Genomic DNA, 24,799 nt, shown 5'->3' with positions numbered 1-24,799 from the left:
TGGTTGCTCTGGGCTCGGGACGATCTTTTCAGATTCTTTCAGAATTTGTCCGCTGACAACTGTTTATATTGGCCAACAACAATTGTTTTTTTTTGTGCCAAGGATTTTTGAGAAGAATCCATGATATTTTTCGGACGCTGAATCCAAATATGAAACCAATTTTTCTGTATTAGCTACACTTTTGGAAATAAAGCACTATCATCCGCGATCAAGTTTACCGTTAAATCCCTCAATATATCAACGATATAAAGTAATAATTAATACTTGTACTTTTTCCATTTGTAGTAAACTTTGGTAACACATTTTTGGGATGCTGAATTCAAATATAAAATCAGTTTGTCTGTATCAGCTAAAATTTTAAAGTGTTATCATCTACAATTATGGTTTGATAATAGTAAAAAAAAAAAAAAAAATCAATTTCACATTTTTTTTTAATTTGAGCTCCTTGACACAATTAATGTCATATTTGAATCTAGCTTATTAAATAAATACTCCAAACCAAAAGCAGCAGCACCAAAAGCACTGTTGCCCAATATTACTTACCATTATATTTTCTACTACATAACTTATTTTACGTTAACAATCAACTTCTTTCAACGGATGGCTCCCCCTTTATCAACTTCTTTCAACGAATGACCCTCCCCTTGACAATATTGCGCCTGGGATTTCATCCTTGCTACCATAGGGCTGACACGGAAGGGGTCCCACTGGATACATATATTACATTGAAAAATCTAAGGATACTGGATGATGCGTTCATGCCAAGTCAAGTTTTTTTTGTTTGTTTTTTTAATCGCTTTCTAACGAATACATCAATATCGATTTATTGGTTTTAGCCTCATTAGCAATAAACCACCACTCGATGGATAACTTGGAATAGAGAAAAATGGGAACATCGAAGCAAAAAAACCTTTTATAGGCGAGGAAGTACAGAAGTCTAATAGGCCAAATGCGCCCAACTCAATCACTAATTAGGGATTTATCTTATAACTCCAACTAAGCGAACAAAACAACCTTACAAGTAAGACACAACGAAGAGAATGAAAAATTGTATTTATGAGAAATATCGAAAAAACTACAAATTTAAATTGACTAAAAAGCGATTCTTTCAAAATATTTAACAAATATTGCATAAAGACAAAATGAGCAAAACTCCACGCAAAATCCATAAACAGCAATTATATAAGGCGAGCTTACAGTAAATCTATTAATATTACAATCGCTATACGGCATGAACAGAAAGACACAGTATATGAACATTTAGGCTATTGAGGGAAAAATTTGTCAAAGTTAATACAGGTAAAATACGTCTATGCCACACAGATAATAAAAATGAGTAAATATATAGGAAAACATTGCAAAACAGCCGAACCTGAATTAATTGTCGTTATCACAATTTTTCGAAAGGAATTCATTATGAAGCTTTTAACATACTGATGGCTTTCAATTGACTATTTCGATAAAATAATGAAATGCATAAGGAATAAATAACCAATGACCCTAAAGAACGAACTACATTGGTGTTATTTATTTTCGTTGCCAGAAGAATTTTTTTCGTTACTATAAGAACATTATTGCCAGAAAAATTCATATGACGATTTAATATTCAATTTCGTAAGCTATATATAAAAAAAAAAAAAAAAAAACAAAAAAAAAAACAGTCACACCGGTTATAAAAAGCCCCTAAGAATAAAACATCTATTATTGCGATAACTGTATGTAATCACGTTACAATTCAAATCTTATTTACAAGCTTACTTATTTAGTTTATGTGCTTTTGATATATTTCTTTCATTACATAAAAATTAGGGAAGGCGGATTCCTCTTCCCCTAAACATCCATCAGCGGAATGTCTCCCCCTGAAACACTTTAAAAACGAATTATTTCAAATTTAATTTTTAATATCATTACAATTCACTAATATTTAAAATTAAAGTGAAATTAAAAAATATTATATAAAATTAAATAAAACAAATTTATGAAAGAATGTTATTTATAAAAACCAATATTTAAAAAATATTTTTAATATCGTTTAAAATTATTATATAAATTTGAAGAATTATTTTAAAATCGCCTACAGGTAGATCCCCTGCTCAATAAAATCTTTTTGAGCAACCGTGCTCATCATTAAACTTTTTAGTAAAGTTATTTATTTATTTAGCATAAACAAACACTTGAATACACAAATAAACATTTAGCTTTTATGATGGCCAATTGAATTTCATGAATTTACTGCATTTTGGTCTTAATTAAGCAGACTAGCAAAGCAATTCTAAAAAAAAATATCGGAACTAAACATTTTATGAACCTAACCCTACCCTATTACAGTCTGATGTGGAGGGGTCTGAACTCCCTTCCACCCCAGAGACTAAAACTTCACTTAAACAGTTTTGATAAATTAGATATATTACAAGGTTCGGACTATCGGGTCTAAACCAAACTCACAAATCCAAATAAAACTCCAGCCTCCCTTCCTGAAATTCATGTCATATACATATTTTTCGCACCCTTTCAACGGTTTCTAAATCCTGCACAAACTAAGAGAAGGTTTTTCATTCAGAGAATACAAGTTTATATTAGCCCACTAGCATCACAAAGTAACCCCAAGATAACAAGGATAATAAGAGAAACGTAGCGAATGGCGTAAAACAGCAAATATCCTTTTTGATTTTGGCTAAAGAGCTTCGGAAAGACTGTTGTTACCTGTCCTAATTACTTGTAGTTCTATCAACACATAGAACCATCTAGTTTCATCACCAAGTGACGTTCCTTTGCAATTGCATAAAGGGGGGGGGTACGGCATTAGACCCTTGAATTCCAAACCGGCGATGCTGATCTCCGTTTCAAGGTCCTTAGTCCAGGAACTGCAATGAGGGGTTGGAGGCCAGCCATCCTGTGCTTTCGCACACCTTTCCTGCTGATCTTCCTTGGATTTCTCCATGTACTCCTTTAGAACCGTTTCGGCTCTGGCTGAGCTTACAAAGTTACTCCACTGACCCCCGTCTCAAACCAAATAGCCGGTCACAATCGGAATCGTACCCCCACCCTTCGTACAAAGGATTTCATAATCAGAGCGTCAACCACTCGGCCAGGACGACACAATTGCATAAACATGAATTTTAATTATTTGTCAGAACGAAATGATGTTGCTCGTTATGAGCATCTTTATCACAAGCAGATTTTTATATTTCTGACACGTATTCTGAGCGTACTAAACTACTTAAGAGCGAATAATATGTGTTTTTTTTCAGCCTTTCAAGATATTGTTTTTGTGACGGTCATAGCTTTTTTGTATCCTTTCCTTAATTCCGAGAAAAAAAAAAAAAAATCAGAATGAAAATAAAACAACTGAGCTAAAAGACCAGTTCGAACGTTTCTATCATTCACAAAATGTACATTGAGTGGAGGATATGCTTATGATGACTATGAGACATAATTATATCCTTCTAACGAAACAACATGACTCTGGTGATATGCTTGCAAAACTACTTGCTCCTCCGTCATAGAAAAGCCAGTTTAGTAGAAAAAAAAACTCTAAAAAACCTAAAAAAAAACACCACCAGAGCAAGGATAGGCACGCAGACCAATAGTAGAAAAGTTTTGCAAAGAGCAAAAAAAAAAACTTTTCTCCCCAAAGAAAAAAGAAGCTGACCTTTTTATAGGCTATACTGCATCAACTTATATTTAAAGGCTCATTGAAGATGATTTGGGTCTCAGATATCTATATCTATATTTGTGACAGTTTTTAAGCTAACTTCTTGAATTGGGCGTAAATGACATCTAATAGAAGAGTTTTGTACCAGAGCCATCTAACCGGGACTGAGGCCAGATAAATACACATTTTAACACAGTCAAAAGCAATTTCGGTGGTCGTCTATATCATAGTAGAGGATACTAATTGCTGCCAACCAGATATAACTTGAAAGAAGTCTCTAATACGAGAGTACTTTAACAGAACCATCGTTTGGAGGGTGGGGGCAGTAGCCCCCCAACAATGTGGAGAAAAAATTATTATATATCCCATGCTCATTGACTATCCTGATATTGACCCGTCTTGCCCCCCCCCCCCCAATATAAATGCTGTAGATTCGCCCCTGTCCTTTAATGACCGTTGAAAAATCGGTAATTTCTTAACGGTAAACAAATTATCAATTTTTAATCTAAGCCCCTTTATGTCGAATTTTGATGTTGAACATATGTAACAAAAATACTAATGTAGAAATGTGCAGCTACTTTAATGAATATAAAAAAAAGTATTTTATTGCTCTTTGGTGACCGGGCTACGTGCAGTCCCTCTTCCCTCGGATACGGTACTTATAACTATTAGGTAGGCACAAAAAATATCCTGCTTGTCTACATTTTCACCTTGAATCAATTAGAAATTCTAAAATAATGACACGTATGGCACAGCAAGTCGTAAAACGGTAAGGAACCCGCAATTTTACGTATACTTAATTTCTTGTTCGTCTGCTTTTAATAAAATTGGAAAAAAGATAGATCGAAGCAACAATTTAATAAAGAGCTAAAATTTTCATTGGCTCCTTAAAATGTGTTCTCCTAACTGCAAAATATCAAGTTGAAAAAAGAGTACAAAATTGGAGGCACTCAACTACAAAGACTAAATAATATTGCACTTGGACAAACCGGTCCACTAAATATTTAAAACAAATTTCCTTTAAATAGTCAGTAAAACAGGAACATATAGAACAAACTTAAACTATAACTAACTGCAGGCACACGCGCTGGAAGTAAAAAAGGGAATACTAACAACCTTAGCCTAAAAGGCGTATCTCAAGAATACGTAGCTCTAGCAATGAGCAGACCTCCCAGTTCATATATTTTCACTGGTAAAAGAAAGCCAGGTTTGACTGTGAGTCCTAATTATGACGGTGTAAGTACTAAACGTTTAAATGTTAATTGTCTGGACCTAGCAAAACACTTCAAATTGCTGTTTCAAATGCGTTTATGGCACCACCCAAAAAATATTCTGCGGAACTGTTGGTTCAGTTTTACAAAAAAGAAAGATTCCAAAAGAGTTTGCCTCAAATTTTTATTTAGTATCTTCGAGAAGATGTAGCATAGCTACCATTAGCTAACACGCCCGCATTTTTCCGTGAAGCCTAGATTTGGTCCTTAGCTGAAGCAGATTGTCAAGAGCCCCATCGAAAATTTTGGCTAATCTTTTTTACTGAAGACACTACAAGGAAGATCAGATCTGATCTGCCAAACCTTCTGGCACAGGTACCCATTCTCAAATTATTTTTCCTTTTTAGTCAAGGTAAATCTTCCGGTATTTTTTCTCCTCAGATACTGATGTTCAAATTGTTTTTTCTTTTCGGACTAAATGGACGTAATGACTTTCAAGTCTTAAACCCCAGTACAGTATGGGGTCTCCCAAAGCACTGTCCTCAATCCAACAATTTCGAAATATTGCATATTGTCTCTTCTTTCTTTTATCCCATCTACTTGTATTCTCAGTCAAGGCAATTTTTTTTACTTTAGTTGGACTAAGAGGAACTAAGGAGTAAGGACTTTGATCTGAAGGACTAAGGAAGAACTTTCTCTTAATCTTTCAAACTGTGAAAGCCTTTCACTCAACAATAATGTTACTGTTTCTCTAGTCTGTGGATCCTCTTTTATTCTATCGGTTCCCTGTTTCTGTAGCTAGGAAATAATCCTATAAATGCTTGAAAATCTATCGAAATTCTCACTGCCGATGATTGAAAGAAGGATATTTTGTCGTGTTATTTCAAAACTGTTGTAAATCTAGGTAAATACAATAAACATTCTTGCTAAATTACAATCGGCTTTACTGATCATTCCATTTGGTTTCTTTCTGGAGTTTAGTCTCTTCTTCCTATTACTTTATAATTTCTAGTTTTCTTCTTTTTGTTTTACTGGCCTCTTCAGAACGAAGTCAGAACTTCATATGCGTTTAGTGACCCCCTGAATATCTATATGAAACTTACGGAACTTGTTGAGAATATTCTAGGTCAGAAATAGGTAAATAAGAAATTAGTAAATAGGTCAGAAATAAGTAAATTACCAACACTGCCCAGACTCTTTCCCCCTGCCCTGACTCGTCTTATCTAGTTCCGTCCAAACTTCGAAGCGTTAGTTTTCTTTATACCACTAAACCTTTGATTCTTGTTTGATTTTGGTTAAGGTCAAAAATAAATCATTATTGTTAATCACTATCAACGACTAATTAACCCGTTATTTTATTTTGCAGGGAATTTCAAACCAATTTTTGTATATTTTTTTTTTTTAACAAGAATAAGGTCAACTGAACCCCTGAAAAAATTGAGATACGTCTTTTTGGCGTAGTGGAACAGTAGATTTATCTGGATCGCTTCTCCATTATTTAGCTTTCGCTGATCAATATAGACACGAGGAAGGGAGTGGGAGTGCAGGAAGCACACGCGAGGAATGGAGTGGGGACTTGGGCTCCAAAACCTAAAAATAATTTTCTATATTTTCCATAGAATTGGCATATTTTTTAAAGTATTTTTTTCCTGTTTCCCTCTTCTCAGAAGGAATATCTCTGCACGCGCCTTTGTGGTCTTTGTCTACAGTTTTTTTCTCTCCGAAGATGCCCTCTTCTCAGAAGGAATTTCTCTGTACGCGCCGGAACAAATTTAAAACCTTTCAACGTTTTGACAAATGACAAAGCACAATTAGCAGCACCTGTATAACTTGAAAGACGAAAAAGGAAAAACACTAAAAATGATGGAAAAGGGAATGAAATATAACAATCACTTGATGATATAATTCTTTGTGCACAGAAAAAATTAGCACCGAATGAAGAAGAAAAAAGGAGAAGCCGTGAGAGAGCATTCACAGCTCAGTCCTGGGAATTCTATTCTCCATATTTATCATTGATTCACCTTCATATGGTAGTCTATAATCAGCACCATAGTACGGTCTATTATCAACCAAAACAGGATTAGGACTTATGCTGGAATTGTTATGTAATCTTCCACCATTCCATCTACAATTGTAACTTTTTTCACGTTTTTTTCTCATCCAACAGGTACGGATTTTTTTACGATTATACCAAACCACAGCAAAACATGCCAAAAACACAAATCCAAAAGCTGCCAATAGCACAACTAGAAGTTCATGTGGTATTAAATCGGAACAACCCAGATTATTTTCATTGAGTTCTGTCAAATGCATACCACTTAAACTAACTGGGCTGTCACATGTAGGAATTGGGGTAGATCTAGACTTTAAAAAAGAAAAGTGAGGTACCGTTACAACCGCCACGGGCACTTTACCTCTGCCTCTTAATCCAGCACGGGGCTTTTCTTCGTCACTGTCAAGACTATTCTGAGACCATAGACGGATTTCACTAGCATAAAAATCTCGGTTCCACAAGTCCGCCGCTTTCTGCTTTTGAGCTTTTCCTTTTATATTTTGATGCACTTGGTCTATTTTTTTTACCATTTTTATGAACCATAGGCTGTCACATCCGCAATAGAGCGGGTTACCCTGAATCTTCAGTTCCTCAATATTGTCCCACGAGCCCATGTTTTCTGACAACTTGCGGAGACTGTTGTAACTCAAATCTAAGCTGATCAGAGGAGAATGAAAAATACGAACTGGCATCTTGTACAGATTCGGATTCCCACTTATTCTTACCGATTCCAGGTATTTCAATCTTATAAAAGCATCTTTTTTTATCTCAGTCAAATAGTCGCAATTCGAGATATCCAGTACTCGAAGCCTTGTCAAGCTGAAAAAAACATGACTATCGACAGTGGTAAAACTGTTCTTGCCGATGCTTAGTTCCTCTAGAAATGTGAGATTTTCCAACGCTTTGCTAGGAAGTTCTTCAAATCCATTCCCATCAAGCTTTAAGGCTCTAAGCTTTTCTATTCCATCAAATGTTGCAGAAGAGATGGAGCCTAGTTGAGCATCTTCCAGGTCGAGTATCATCAATCGGTCAAGGCTGCTCAAAACACCACTAGCCAGTGCAGATAGATTATTTTTCCCCAGATGAAGTTCCGCCAAATTCGGCACAACACTGAATATTTCTTTGAAAGGGGTTAGAGCAGTCAAACGATTGTCATCCAAACTCAGAACTTCAAGATCCTAAAAAAGAAGGTTTAAGTTATGAAAGGAAAAAAAAAAGTTGGCTTTCATGTTAGAGCCAATAATTAATTAGTTCCTAACGACACAAACTGTATGAAAAATATTAAACACTTAAAATTTGTTTTAAACGAGCCTGCGTTTCAGTTTTTTTTTTGCAAATGGTTAGTTTTCTCTTTCTGCTGTAGATATTATTTTCGGAAATTTATTCTCTTGTCTTGATTTTTCTTTTCTTTATTTTTTTTTGTTCCTTTCTTTGTTCGATCGTGGATCACAAATTTCACTCTGTATAAATGGGTTTAAATAGCTCTATAATTCCACAACAGATACCTTATCATATCCAAAAAGTTTTATTTGTGTGTTAACTACTACTGTAAACATTCTTAAAAAAGGCTAAAAAATTTAATAAAAGTATTTAGTTACTTGTTCTTTAAAGAAAATAGTCGCATAAAATTTTTATTATTATTTACTACCGACGAACACACTATTCAGCACAAGCTATGTTACTCCCCAAGGTTTTGGTTCGAAATTTAACACAAATTTTACACAGACGTCACCCTAGCTTAAGGAGTTAAATTCAGCCACGAACTTCAGTTTCATTTTAATTTTACCAAGAAAGCAAACAACAGGCAAGGACGGATTTAAAGCTTTGATAATTCTAGGCCCAAGTGTTTTTGCCGCTACGTTTTTGCAAGATTTTCGGGGATAGTGAAAAGACTGAAAACAGAACGCAACTCATGACCCAAAAGTAATGATAGAGAGAGGTGATACCGAATTCGAGATTAACTAGAGCTTTATCTGGCCCCATCAGGAGATAGTGTCATTAGGAGACAGCCTCATCATATTACCATTGTGACAACAGTGATCATTACGTTTGGAGAGAGTGTTGATTAGGGAGATGAAGAGCATATTTCTTCTTTGTTTGTTGCTTATTTCTGTCTAATACAGTAAATTTACCCCGAATGATTGGCGACAATTAGGAAGTGAAGGAGCCAGAGGCTAGTTTCGAACAATAGCCTACTTTTTCAACCTAAGCTACGCCGGATAGTGATCTTCTATTAAACTCGGGTGTGAATACTAGTTAATTCTTTCCAAGCAAAATAACAATGTGTCATCGATTATGGGACATAATTTAAGCAGGGCCGAATTTAAAGCTTTTGACGCTTCTAGACCCAAGCGTTTTTGCCGCTCCGTTTTGGAGATAGTGAACAGAACGCAACTGATAAGCCAAAAGTAATGATAGAGAGGTGATACCGAATTCAGAGCTGCCATTCTTGAGAGACATCTGACAGTTTATAATTGGCCCCGGAATTCCTGTGTGTTTTAAAATCACTTTTTGTGAACAGGCAGTGCGGCGGCGGAGTGAACCTGGCCTTTTGACGATAACTCATATCAGTTCAGTATTTATTAAGGAAAAATCACTCAGTGATAATTTCTTGCGTCCCCTGATATTATGCATCCCTTGGCCTAGTGGGCCTATTGGTAAATCCAGGCCTGCTAACAGGTGGATCATCCAGGTGTATATTGATCGGCAATGATTGCCAGCGAAATAAGCACAGAGAAACAGAAAGTTTACTTGAAAAAAAAATCGAGATATGAAAAATTACCGTTCTTTTACTGGATTGAAATTTTACATATACTATTTTAGAACCATTCCGGCAACGTTGATAGGCTTCCCATTCTAAAATCTACTTAGAGGGTTATGTGATTGATTACCAAAAATTACAAATAAACCAAAGAAATCAAGGCAATTTTTTTGCAACAGTATTATAGGAAAGTAACTCTGTTTTAGACTTTGAAATAACTCAAAACAATGGCATTCTTACACCGTCGCGAGACTTTTACCATAAAAACGTTTATGGTTGATGCAATAGCTGCGCAAATACAAGACAACAAGAGGCAAAGTCCCTTGGTTCATGTATTTGAAGCAAGAACGTATCCAGGATTTTTTTTTTTCGAGGGCGGGGGTTATAAAAAAAACTTTAAAAATGCATCAAGAATGCGTTTATATTCATTTTTGTTACGTTTTTACAAGTCTGACAAACATATCGGGACGGGTTCAATCCCCCAAACCCAACCCCCCAACTGGATATGGCCTTGATTTGAAAGATCGTCCAGCCTAGCAAGGACATCCCAAAAAGAGTGGACATGTTTTTTTTGGACAAAGCAAGTCTTCAGATATTTTTTTTCGGACAATCGCACAATTTGCCTATAATCAGTATATCAATTTGAGTATGCTCTTGGAGAAACTGAAAAACTGTAGAAGAATCTCAAAAATTAAGCGTAACTTTGCTAAAAAAAAAAGAAAAAAAAAATACCGCTTTTGTGAAGCGTTCTCATTTTTCTTCTTTGCTCCTGCTTGAAAGCTTTTGACCGCTTCTGAACGAACAAACTCGTTCGCAAAAAAATAAGTATATACGTATGCTTTATTATGTTTTTGTTTTGTTTTGTAATTTTTGTTATTGTTATGTAGGCTACTATATTTTGCTATAAGTTTTATAATCATGTGCTATTATTTTGTGTGATTCTCCATTTTTTTTGCCATGGCCCAAAGCGGCTTTTATTGCAATATCTATCTACCTATCTATCTATATATGTTTGAAAGCATAGTGCAGTAGCTTCCGTCTAAAACCAGGGACGGAAAGAGAACACGAAAAATATGGATCGGAAATTCTGGAAAATATGGAAATCAAGGAAATTCTGGCACTCTCCTTCAATAAAACTATTCACTAGTTATTCAAAATTTTATTCTTTTGTTAGAATAATTAGTTTCGTTAGGTTAATTAATTAGGTTAGCATTCAGAACCTACAAAAATATGAAGTTGTTTGAATTCTATGTTCTTGTCGGAACTTCATATTTAACTGTTTCAGTTTCTTTGACAGGGATTACATTTTACTTGCCTTAATTCCCCTGAACAGTTTAATTTATCATTTGAATTTTTACTCAAAGAAGGTTTTTGAAAACAAGCATCAAAGAGGCAAGACAAAAAAGCTGAGTTCTGCAAAATTTTATTTCTACAAGTAAAATAATCTAACTCAGCGTTTTATAAGTCAGTTTTCCATGAATAGCCACTCTGGTTGGATAAGATTAGATGCAATATTTTGTAAAAGTAAGCAAGAATTCCTAAAACCAAATGCGGCTTAAAATAGTCGTCATAAAATGCATTGTAGAATTATTACATCTCATTTTTGAAACAGTTATTCTTGGTCTAAAGTTTAGAGCAAATAAAACATAAATCAATACGTGCTTACTTTAAAATCTCTCTAAAATCTGAACGGCTCATTTGAAGAAGTTAAAAATTCCATTGAAATAAATTATTAAAAAAAGAAAGATTTGCGACGAATGGTCCCCTAAATTCCCGGTCAAGAGTATAACTTATGAAAGCTTAATAACAGATTTTTAGAATATAATCTTTTTCACTAAGCTGGTGCAGGGTCCATCCACGCCGTTCTTTTCGACCAACCAAACGTCAAATCTAGGCCAACAGATGAGCAAGGTCATCTCCGTTGGGGCAGGAAGAATCCGTTATCAAGGACTTAAAAGAAATTGGAAGGTGTAAAGAGGGTGAACTTCTCGGGAGGATGTAAAGAAGGATGTTTGAATCTGATTGGGATGGAAAAGCGGTGCGAAGCTGCGTGGACCTTGGGCGGCTTGGTACTGAAGTGAGTTGTTAGTAGTAGTAGTAGTGGTTCTGTCTAATGAAACGCTTAATTTCTTTTTCAGGCAAATGAAGATTTGTTAGAAAAAATTGAAAATCTAGCCTGGATGAAAATCCAGAAGTATAAAATCAACCACAGTGCCACCGTTACTCATCATGGTCTCGTCATGTCGATTTCAAAATATGTTAAGGCGATAAGACATACTAAAAATCCTTTTGCGAGCCTTAAAGTCAGATGACCGTCTCAAAGACTAAGGGCTCATGAGCAAATTCTCCAATGAGACTAGCTATAATCGAAAATTTTTTATTTAACTTTGAAATATGACTAAGAACCGAATGAAATTTACTTCTCTTTTGTGGGCAAGCTTGTCAATCAAAAATGGGTAGCACCACAATGAACGTCCAAAAAAGCCACATTAATAAAAGATAACTTGAACTGGTTTTTAGCGTTTTCAAAGCAGGTATGGTAGAACATTTTTAGAGACTGCTATTTCCTTACCTTTAAAAATTTTGCTCCATTTATTCGAGAAAACAAAATTTACACTTACTCATGATGTAAGTATCATTGAAACTAAGCATCCTTATCTCCGTCACGAAACGGGGAATGGTTTTTGAAACGGAGGATTTCTAAGGAAGTGGATGGCGGCTTTTACTTTTTCTGTCGTTTATTCTGATCTGTTATCCTACATGTTATCTCTGTTATCTTTACAAGCTATGACAAGACCACCCAATCAATTCTAAATAGTTTGGCCACAAAACTAGAAAATTTTATAATGAAATCGCATGGTCTTAGCCTAGAGAGCCCGCAATTTCAACCAGATCGCCATCTGTTGAAACTTTTATGAAACTAAGCTACATACCTGCTAGTATTTTTAGATTCGTTTTCAATTCGTGTTACATCCCTGTTATGCAACCTAAAAATTAGTGGAGCCAAAAATTTTATTTTGTGCATGCAGTTCCCCCAAAACGATGGACCAAAAAAAAAAAAAAAAAAATTAACAAAAACCAAAACCAAGGGAATCTAAATTAAACAATAAGAATGAGAAGTCTGTATAATGCTCTCTGGGGTGTCTAGAATGCTTGAAAAATCCCCATTTCTAAATGCCTTCAATCCTTATGTGACGAATAGGCAACACAGTTCTGTTATGCAGAATTGAGATAAAAAAAAAAAAAAAACAACAACAACCAAAACCAATGGAATCTAAATTAAACAAGAAGAATGAGAAGTCTGTATAATGCTCTCTGGGGTGTCTAGAATGCTTTAAAAATCCCCATTTATAAATGCCTTAAATCCTTATGTGACGAATAGGCAACACAGTTCTGTTATGCAGATTTGATATAAAAAAAAAAAAAAAACAACAACAACCAAAACCAATGGAATCTAAATTAAACAAGAAGAATGAGAAGTCTGTATAATGCTCTCTGGGGTGTCTAGAATGCTTGAAAAATCCCCATTTCTAAATGCCTTCAATCCTTATGTGACGAATAGGCAACACAGTTCTGTTATGCAGAATTGAGATAAAAAAAAAAAAAAAAAAAAAAAAACAACCAAAACCAATGGAATCTAAATTAAACAAGAAGAATGAGAAGTCTGTATAATGCTCTCTGGGGTGTCTATAATGCTTGAAAAATCCCCATTTCTAAATGCCTTCAATCCTTATGTGACGAATAGGCAACACAGTTCTGTTATGCAGAATTGAGATAAAAAAAAAAAAAAAAAAAAACACAACCACAACCAATGGAATCTAAATTAAACAAGAAGAATGAGAAGTCTGTATAATGCTCTCTGGGGTGTCTAGAATGCTTGAAAAATCCCCATTTCTAAATGCCTTCAATCCTTATGTGACGAATAGGCAACACAGTTCTGTTATGCATAATTTAGATAAAAAAAAAACCAAAAAAAAAACCAAAAACCAAAACCAATGGAAACTAAATTAAAAAAGAAGAATGATAAGTCTGTATAATGCTATCTGGGGTGTCTAGAATGCTTTAAAAAACCCCATTTATAAATGCATTAAATCCTTATGTTACGACTAGGCAAAAAATTTATTTTTTGCAGAATTGAGATAAAAAAAAAAAAAAAAAAAAAAAACAACCAAAAAAACAAATGGAATAAAAATAAAAAAAGAATAATTATAATTATTTATAATGATATATGGGGTGTCTATAATGATTGAAAAATCCCCATTTCTAAATGCCTTCAATCCTTATGTGACGAATAGGCAACACAGTTCTGTTATGCATAATTGAGAAAAAAAAAAAAAAAAAAAAAAACAACCAAAACCCAGGGAATCTAAATTAAACAAGAAGAATGAGAAGTCTGTATAATGCTCTCTGGGGTGTCTAGAATGCTTGAAAAATCCCCATTTCTAAATGCCTTCAATCCTTATGTGACGAATAGGCAACACAGTTCTTTTATGCAGAATTGAGATAAAAAAAAACAAAAAAAAAAAAAAAACCCAAAACCAATGGAATCTAAATTAACCAAGAAGATTGAGAAGTCTGTATAATGCTCTCTGGGGTGTCTAGAATGCTTGAAAAATCCCAATTTATAAATGCCTTCAATCCTTTTTTTACTAATAGGAAAAACATTTCTTTTTTGCATAATTTATATAAAAAAAAAACAAAAAAAAAAAAAACAACCAAAACCAATGGAATCTAAATTAAACAAGAAGAATGAGAAGTCTGTATAATGCTCTCTGGGGTGTCTAGAATGCTTTAAAAATCCCCATTTATAAATGCCTTCAATCCTTATGTGACGAATAGGCAACACAGTTCTGTTATGCAGAATTGAGATAAAAAAAAAAAAAAAAAACCAACAACCAAAACCAAGGGAATCTAAATTAAACAAGAAGAATGAGAAGTCTGTATAATGCTCTCTGGGGTGTCTAGAATGCTTGAAAAATCCCCATTTATAAATGCCTTCAATCCTTATGTGACGAATAGGCAACACAGTTGTTTTTTGCAGAATTGATAAAAAAAAAAAAACAAAAAAAAAAAACAACAACCAAAACAAAGGGAATCTAAATTAAAAAATAATAATGAGAAGTATGTATAATGCTCTCTGGGGTGTGTATAATGATTGAAAAATCCCCATTTCTAAATGCCTTCAATCCTTATGTGACGAATAGGCAACACAGTTCTGTTATGCAGAATTGAGATAAAAAAAAAAAAAAAAAAAAAAAAAAAACAAAAACAAATGGAATATAAATTAAAAAAGAATAATTAGAAGTCTGTATAATGCTCTATGGGGTGTCTAGAATGCTTGAAAAATCCCCATTTCTAAATTCCTTCAATCCTTATGTGACGAATAGGCAACACAGTTCTGTTATGCAGAATTGAGATAAAAAAAAAACAAAAAAAAAAACAACAACCAAAACCAAGGGAATCTAAATTAAACAAGAAGAATGAGAAGTCTGTATAATGCTCTCTGGGGTGTCTAGAATGCTTGAAAAATCCCCATTTCTAAATGCCTTCAATCCTTATGTGACGAATAGGCAACACAGTTCTGTTATGCATAATTGAGATAAAAAAAAAAACAAAAAAAAAAACAACAACCAAAACCAATGGAATCTAAATTAAACAAGAAGAATGAGAAGTCTGTATAATGCTCTCTGGGGTGTCTATAATGCTTTAAAAATCCCCATTTCTAAATGCCTTCAATCCTTATGTGACGAATAGGCAACACAGTTCTGTTATGCAGAATTTAGATAAAAAAAAAAAAAAAAAAAAAACAAAAAACCAAAACCAATGGAATATAAATTAAACAATAAGATTGAGAAGTCTGTATAATGCTCTCTGGGGTGTCTAGAATGCTTGAAAAATCCCCATTTCTAAATGCCTTCAATCCTTATGTGACGAATAGGCAACACAGTTCTGTTATGCAGAATTGAGATAAAAAAACAAACAAAAAAAAACAGCCGAACAAGTTTATGATTCTGTGAACAGCTCCCTCCTCTTCGATATATTTTTACTAATTTTAACCTTTGAGGTGGAAAAACCCAACAAAAAGGATTAGAACTAAGTGGCAAGTGAATTCGTTTTTGTTTTTGCACCAGCTCTATCGGAATTGAAAGAATTTGTTTTTAGGAAGTCAAATTTGCTCGAGTTCACTACCACCTCCACCATTTTTTCCAGCGCTAATAAATATCTATAGATGACTGTAAAATTTTGTAAATTTTGAATATGCAGAATAGGCATAAAAGAATGTTTCTTTTCTACGGATAGATATTTTTTAATTCCATTTTTAGATTCCCAGTTACTACTGACTGAATCCTTCTTTACTTACCGTTAATTACAATGAACGGCTTGCCCAGTGAACCAAAAACACAATAATTGGACACCAGCAGTCATGATAAATTCGTCAAAACAAATTAAATGTAAAAAAATTCTATTTAATGGCACTATTTTTGTTCAATATAAACGTTTAGAAGCTTCTCTCGTTTCTAAATTTTCATATATATAAAACAAAAACAAGTTTCTTCAATAAATTAAGGAGCAACATTAAAACTTAAAACGACCAGAAATTATTCCGTATATAAGGGGAGCTGACCACTCTTTAATATCTCGATCTTCACACTGAATTAAATCAGGTTGGAGAACCCTGACATCCTAGGGCAGAACTAAGATAGACAGTCATGGAATAAGGGTAATTCAATTAGTCTATGAGTCATTTGAAGGCAATTGGAGACCCCAAACAAACGGTTTTCAAATATCTATGACTGACCTTGTCCACAGGACTTTCAAGACAATTGAGATTCTTCTCATTATATGAGCTTTGCCTGCTGGAATTGCAATGGGGATGATCGATGTTTTTGGGTTGACTAATGACGGACAATGTCCACTGGACTTGCATGCAAAACGGGGGATTGAATTTGGCTGGACTCAGAGGTGAACAAGTGACCTAAGCCGACTCCTGTCTTTCAAGAGTCGTTCTGAAAGAATTTGGACAAATTGTCAAACTTTAGCGCAAAGAGTGAGCTGCTGAAAAGGGGACAGCTCCCCTCATATACGGAATAACAGCGGTTCGTCTTAAATTTTATTGTTGCTCCTTACTTTCAGTTGAAAAAAAACTTGTATTTTTATTTGATGTCAGATCGTTTTTCAAATAATACCAGGAAATAAACACGCATCCGTGATCTTTCTTCTGGCAAATAAAATACAAAATTCCACATTTTTGCAGATGAGAGCTAGAAACCTCTATAGTTGTATTCTCTCAATATGCTGAATTTGATGGTGTGACTTTCATAAGGATGCATTGACTTTTTGGGGCTTGTTTTCCCCCTTTTTCGAAAATCTGGCAAATTTTTTAAGGCTCGTAACTTTTGACGGGTAGCATTAAACTTAATGAATCTTATATATGTGGAATCAGCATAAAAAAACAATACTTTTGCTGTATCTATTGTTATCAAAAATTTTTAGAGTTTCGGTAACTATTCGGTTCAGTCACTCCATGTTTACAATTCGCTGCCACCAACTGTTTGATAATCAGCATAGATACACCGCATGTCAAACTTTTCACTCTTGTCCCAGGGTGCAGTTTCTTGCTAAATATTGAACTAAGATACACTACCGGTTTTAGCAAGTGGAAGAACTTGGTAAGAGGAAATTCCGACTGCTTCCAATCCGAAAAGAATTAGCGACTTTAGTAGAATGGGTTGACTAGATACAAAAGATTTTCGAAACTTTTCTAAAAGAAGGTTTTTTCACTCAAACAAAAAAATTATTTTAAAATATACGATAAGAAAGTGCACAAAAAAGTACCTCTAAACCAGAAAAAGCTTGAGGGTGTATAAATTCAATCCGATTTTGTTTCAAATCCAGTTCTTTAAGTCTCAAGACGGTAGAAAAGGTTCTTCCAGCAATCGACTGTAAATAATTGCCTTGAAGAGTCAAAACGGTGAGAACTTTAAGACCTTGCCATGTTTCATTTGAAATGCTTGATATTTTGTTGAAGTCTAAATGCAATTCGGTAAGGCTTCTTTGATGCTCAAAGCTCTTGTTTTGAAGAAAGACAACCCTTAAAAAGAAGAGAATTGAAGTAACAAGAAAAAGATTGGCTAAAAAATGTAACAAAAACAAGAGTAAAAAAAAAAGCGAATTAGCGAGCCAAATACCAAATTTTATACGTAATTAGAATTCCAAACGATTCGAAATTTCTGTCAAATGATCTTTTAAATGTGCTCTAGATTTCCAGGTTTGTAATATTTCTAAAAAATCAGTACATGAATAACCGAGTTATAAATAAAACAGCATTTGCATAAAATCAGCAAAGTAAATGACATCGAAAACGAATAACTCATTTGAAAACTGCATTATATGTTGAGGTTTTTACTCAGTTTTTATTGATTCAGAACTACTGGACTATAGACTAAACTATCTTTTTCATCACTATTTGTAAAATATACTTCGGTTTTGATTTCGGACTTTTACGTTACGTTCCTACCTCCAGAATTGTAAATTGATGGATACAGAAAATTCTGCATTGTTTACCAAAGAAGGATGGAAATAGACTGTATGCACTGTTTGAGAAAGAGGCTAAGAAGTGGAGCGTGCTTTTTGTAGACCAAAGGAGATTGGAGATGGAGCAGACAGAATGTGATGGAACCCATATACGGTCAAACAAGCAACGTAAAGGTACTGCTTACCAAAAGAAAATCCGAAGCAGGGCCCAGGCTGGTTAGAACCAAGGAACCTGGATGACCACCAATAAAAAGATTTTTAACCTTCTTCCAATCGCCGATTTAGAGGGGAGGGGGCTGCTGGAGAGCTCAGTATTATTTTCGTTCTTTAATCATCCAGATTGAAAATCCTTCTATTCCAGAAGGTTTTGTATACCAGCTTTTGAAGCATAAAAAAAGGAAAAAGTGACCAAGGTACTACCGTCCCTTTAATAATAGAGATTAGAATCTTCATGACCCTGACTTTACTAATACTACTACTACTACCGACAACTCACTGCAGCACCAAGTCTGAGGCCAACACAGCTATGCACGATCCCCCTCCATCCCAATCTATTTAAAGCTTCCCTTTTACGCCCTTCCAAGAAGTTCCCATTTCTCTTAGATCTTTTCTTAAATCCTCCCACCCCTTCAGAGACACAGTGATTTTTGTTTGGCTCTAGACGGTTGGCCAGTAAGAACTATCTTTGGCAATCTGTGATCCTTCATCCGCAGAACACATTTCTCTCATTTTAACCCTAGAAAGCGGGATTGAACTATATTTTTTTGTACAGCCTACTGTTTGAGATAGTCACTCGGGTAAGGTACCCCAAAAATCTGTAGGCAATTCCTCTAGAAAACATCTAGCAAATCCTCCTCCATTTTTCGGGCCACCCACGCTTCAGACCACTGTCATCACTTGCATAGTTATCTTTGTATTCTTCCAAACTTTTTTCAACTGTGAAAAAAACACTCAGGGCTTTGGCTGTTCCACTTTAATATCTTCACTTCGCCCAACGTTTTTATTAGTAGTGCTCCCGAGGTAAGGAAGGCTGTCTGGTTGATCAACCCACTCATTGCATCATTTCTTCAACTGCACTTACTCGTAGTTTTAGCGACTTAGTCTTCTTAACATTAATTTTCGAACCTATTCTTGTACCCTGAAATGTCAAACCTCCAAAAATTCATTAATTTTGCCAATATTTTCTTCTAGGATACTTAAATCATAGTCTAAGCCTACAAAAGTTTTACTTCCCTAATTCATTCCGCGTTCTCCCATTGCCTTTGCTGGGTTCCTTAGGAAAAAGTTCATCAAAATGATCCATATAATTGGGGATAGGACGCAACCGTGCTTAACTCCTGATTTAATACGGAACCAGCTATTAAGTTCCTACCTTAACTGCAGCAATGTTATTCTCGTACATAGAACTAATAACTTTAGTGTATTTATCTGGTATAGGCCTACCATACAAGGATAGGACCATCGCTAAAGCCCTTCTATCAACTGAATCAAACGCTTGCTCATAATCTATAAAGCTGAGGACTAAGGGCGTTTAATGACTCAGGCACTTCTCAATTGTTAATTTTTACGCGACAATTTGGTATTAAATTAAAAGGCAGATGTGAAAACATCCTCTCCCCTTCTTAAAAACCCATTATTCTTCTCGTTCCAATATATCCATCTCTCTTTTAAAATGAATCTAATATATTTCTTACTCGTGATGCGGGAACAGTACAAGCACCTAGAGACTGTCACAGTTCATTTTGTCTTCTTTCTTCTTGCTTTTCTGAATTTTCCTTCTTATCTGTTTTCTTCTTAAAGATGTGTATTACTGATTTAATTAGCATGAATTAATTAGTTCGAACTATTGTGCACATGAGTAAAGAGCAAATCACGGCCCATAATAACCGTAAGCTTAAAAAATATAAGTTTAAAGAAATGAGAATATATCTGTTTAACTAAACAGATGTGAGACAAGATTGAAGCCAAGTCAGATTTTAGTTTTTTTTTGTTTAATGATGATTCAATGAAAACTGCAATCCTCCAAACTTGGAATGTCTCATCTTCCAGAAAAAAAAAAATCTGGACGTTTAAACCTTTGGATGGCTTCCGGTTTATTCACCAGCTAGAGAAGATGGAATTATCTTATAGCTGTCTGAATGTAGTAAAGATCTGAGGAAACTTGACAACTTATTAATTTGGTCCTGAAAGCAGATTCTCCAAAATCAGTTTTACCGGAAAGAAGAGCAATCGACGGACATCTGGTATCTGGTAAAAACTATGGCGATATAATAGTTTTAAACGTTGGAGATCCTTATCAAAGCAACAAAAAAAAAACTAATTTGAGATGCAGTTCTATCAGACCCATGTTCAGAGATGACTGACAACGAAAAGATAGCGAAGCAGTCTGAAATTTTGCTTATCAAGAGAAAGCAACTAAGAACTGGTAAAGATGAAAAAGTTTTATCTAGTACAGTAGCTGTTATTTCAGCAACTCTGGTATATACAGCTGAGCCAATGAATAGGTACAAAAATTATTACTTCACAGCCTATCTAATATATATCAATAAAACTAATCATAGGCATCGCGCTAGCGCTGCCTAAGTAAAGAACGATGTGGGCACAATGTGTTTTTTTTTTTTCTCTCCATACCCATATCGAAGGAGTCGTCGTAGAAACTTTGAAAAGGGCTCATTCGATTGGAAATTAGAGCGGCTTGTGCTCTTTTTAATAGTCGAAAGTGATTGGAGGGCAACTAACCCCCCCGCCCATCATTCCCCCAAATACGTCCAATCAAAATTTTGAGATAGCCATTTTGTTCAGCGTAGTTGATTTCCAGATAGAAAATATCTTTTTGATGAGGACACTCCTCAACAACCCACGGGGCAAGGGTTTTAAGTTATGCCCTGAGGGCATATAAGGTTTTATAGATGGCGTTGTCGTAGAAACTTCAAAAAAGGCTCATCTTATTGGAAATTCAAAGGACTAGTGCCCTTTTTAATAGTCGAAAGTGATTGGCGGGCAACTAGCCCCCCCCCCACGCCAATCATTCCCCCAAATGCATCCAATCAAAATTTTGAGATAGCCAGTTTGTTCAGCGTAATTGATTTCCAGATAGAAAACATATTTTTGTGGAGGACACTCCACCACAACCCTCGGGGCAAGGGGATTAAGTTATGCCCTGAGGGCATATAAGGTTTTTATCAACTACGCTGGACAAAATGGCTATCTCAAAATTTTGATTGGATGTGTTTGGGGGAATGATGGGCGCGGAGGGGGGGGTAGTTGCCCTCCAATCACTTTCGACTATTAAAACGGGCCCTAGACCTTTGAATTTCCAATCTAATTAGCTCTTTCTGAAGTTTCTACGACAACGCCTTCTACCTTATATACCCTCGGGGCATAACTTAAAACCCTTGCCCCGTGAGTTGTGGGGGAGTGTCCTCCTCAAAAATATATTTTCTATCTGAAAATCGACTGCGTTGAACAAAATGGCTATCTCAAAATTTTGATTGGACATATTTTGGAGAATGATTGGCGTGGGGGGGGGGGCTAGTTTCCCTCCAATCAGTTTCGACTATAAGAAAACGGTACTAGCCCTTTGAATTTCCAATCGAATGAGCCTTTCTTAAAGATTTTAAGACAACACCTTCTATAAAAACCTTATATACTCCCAGGGCATAACTTAAAACCCTTGCCCCGAGGGTTGTAGGGAAGTGTCCTCCTCAAAAACATATTTTCTATCTGGAAATCAACTACGCAGGACAAAATGGCTATCTCAAAATTTCGATTGGATGTGTTTGGGGGAATGATGGGCGCGGGGGGGGGGGGCTAGTTGCCCTCCGATCACTTTTGACTATTAAAAAGTGCACTAGTCCTTTGAATTTCCAATCGAATGAGCCTTTTTTGAAGCTTCTACGACAACGCCTTCTATAAAAACCTTATATGCCCCCAGGGCATAACTTAAACCCCTTGCCCCGAGGGTTGTGGGGGAGTGTCCTCCACAAAAAGATATTATCTATCTGTAAATCAACTACGCTGAACAAAAGAGCTATCGCGCAATTTCTATGGGAGGTATTTGGAGGAATGAAGGGCGTGCGGAAGGGGTGGTTGTCCCCCAATCATTTTCGATTATTATAAAGGGCTGTTGAACTTCGAGTTTCTAATCAAAGGAGCCTTTTTTGAAGTTTCTACGACAACGTCATCTATAAAACCTTATTTGCCCTCAGGGCATAACTTAAAACCCTTGCCCCCTGGGTTGTGGGGGAGTGTCCTCCTCAAAAAGATATTTTCTATCTGAAAATCAACTACGCTGAACAAAACGGCTATCTCAAAATTTTGATTCCACGTATTTAGGGGAATGATGGGCGGGGGGGGGGGGGGCTAGTTGCCCTCCAATCACTTTCGACTATTAGAAAAGGGCACTAGCCCTTTGAATTTCCAATTGAATGAGCCTTTCTTTAAGTTTCTACGACACCGCCTTCTATAAAAACCCTATATACACCCAGGGCATAAATTAAAACCCTTGCCCCGAGGGTTGTAGGGAAGTGTCCTCCTCAAAAACATATCTTCTATCTGGAAATCAACTACGCTGGACAAAATGCCTATCTCAAAATTTCGATTCGATGTGTTTGGGGGAATGATGGGCGCGGAGGGGGAGGGGGGGGGGTTAGTTGCCCTCCAATCACTTTTGACTATTAAAACGGGCTCTAGCACTTTGAAGTTTCAATCGAATGAGTGTTTTCTGAAGTTTCTACGACAACGCCTTCTATAGTAACCTTATGTGCTCCCAGGGCTTAACTTAAAACTCTCGCCCCAGGGGTTGTAGGGGAGTGTCCTCCGCAAAAAGATATTTTCTATCTGGAAATCAACTACGCTGAAAAAAATGGCTATATCAAAATTTTGATTGGATGTGTTAGGGGGAATGATGAGCGTGGGGGGCCAGTTGCCCTCCAATCACTTTTGACTATTAAAAAGTGCACTAGTCCTTTGAATCTCCAATCGAATGAGCCTTTTTGAAGCTTCTACGACAACGCCTTCTATAGAAACCTTATATGTCCCAAGGGCATAACTTAAACCCCCGGTGTTAAGGGGTGTGGTGGAGTTTTCTCCAAAAAAAGATTATTTCTTACCTGAAATCAGTTACACTGAACCAAATATCCCTCTCAAAATTTTTATGGGTTTTGTTTGTGGAATAGATGGGCGTGGGGGGGGAGGGTATAGTTGCCCTCCAATCACTTTCGCCTATTAAAAAGGGCACTAGCCACTCCAATTTCAAATCGAATGAGCCCTTTTCGAAGTTTCTGAGACGACTCCTTCGATACGAAGTGCCCGATTATGGAGAAAAAACAAAAAAACAACACATTGTGCCCACATCGTTCTTTACTTAGCAGCGCTAGCGCGCTGCCTATGATTTCTAAAATTAAAAAGAATATTGACTCTTTAGCATTATCTTTCTGATAGATCCTTTGTTACTAAGATGGTTTGAAAAAAGAGAGAAAACAGCAATAATTTTAGGCATGCGGTGCAGAAGCGTTTGCAAGTCTCAACAGGCAATCAGGGTTTCCACCGTCAGTAGGATTTTACTAGATCTAGTAAAAAAGAATCTAGTAAATTTAGAGGATCTAGTAAATTTCCCGAAATCTAGTAAAAACTAGCAAAAAGTCATGATTTACAGAGAACAAAACTTTTTTTATTTTCCAGGAAGTAAGGGGAAAAAATTATCGTAAATATATGACAATTTACATTTTTTGCTTGTCTGTTTTACAATTTAGAATTTTGCTTGTCTGTCTCAGAGACAGACAAGCAGTCACCTATTTTCATAGGCAGACACTTCACTTCTGACGTCTAAAGGTCGACAAAATCAGCTTTTTGTGTATCAAATCTTACCAACTAAAAATGAAGCTATAATGACACTTGGATTTGTGATGATTGGGAATCTATTGGATTTTAAAACAAAAGCAAGCCACCCAAGGTGATTAGGTGAATCTGCTCAGTTTGAAAATTTTTATTGAGGAAAAAGGAGCCTGCTGAGAGAAATTAAAAGTAAGTAGAAATGTACTATACATATATATATATATATATATATATATATATATATATATATATATATATATATATATATATATATATATATATATATATATATATATATATATATATATATATATATATATATATATATATATATATATATATATATATATATATATATATATATATATATATATATATATATATATATATATATATATATATATATATATATATATATATATATATATATATGAGTATATCCCAAAAAAAGGATTTTTGAACTTGTAGGATTCCGGAATTTTCAATCATACAATGAAAACGAAAGAAAAGAGGAAAAGAGAAAAAAAGAAGAAAAAAGAAAAAAAGATTGTGAAAATCGTATTGATTATCCTCCTATAGTAAAAATCGATGCTTGATTGATTTGCGCGTGCGTAGACGCACGCGCAAAGCTTTTATTTGAGCATTTAGTAAAAACAGATGCGACCTAGTAAATTTTCCTCTCCGATTTAGTAAATTCTTCCAGGTCAGGGTGGCAACCCTGACAGGCATTGCGAATTCACACACTAATT

At 35.3% G+C, this 24,799-nt stretch overlaps 1 protein-coding gene across 2 annotated transcripts in view; it reads right to left on the bottom strand.

Moving 5' to 3' along the window:
• Window positions 1–1,041: 1,041 nt before the first annotated feature.
• The window catches only part of LOC148956912 (uncharacterized), an 88,726-nt gene continuing 64,968 nt past the window's right edge, over window positions 1,042–24,799 (bottom strand). For both annotated transcript variants that reach the window (XM_089087719.1, XM_089087728.1), the window contains exons 4-5: window positions 17,517–17,772; window positions 1,042–8,097 (exon numbers count right to left, since the gene is read on the bottom strand). In XM_089087719.1, the coding sequence (XP_088943845.1) occupies window positions 6,838–8,097; window positions 17,517–17,772 (1,516 nt within the window). In that variant the 3' untranslated portion in view covers window positions 1,042–6,837. The remainder of the gene's footprint in view (window positions 8,098–17,516; window positions 17,773–24,799) is intronic.

Source organism: Artemia sp. Qi Xiang Cuo, chromosome 1 (assembly GCF_049724085.1).
Source record: "Artemia sp. Qi Xiang Cuo chromosome 1, ASM4972408v1, whole genome shotgun sequence".
NCBI lineage: Eukaryota > Metazoa > Arthropoda > Branchiopoda > Anostraca > Artemiidae > Artemia > Artemia sp. Qi Xiang Cuo.
The sequence above is the reverse complement of the archived record's forward strand: the minus strand, read 5'-3'. Positions and strand labels throughout refer to the sequence as shown.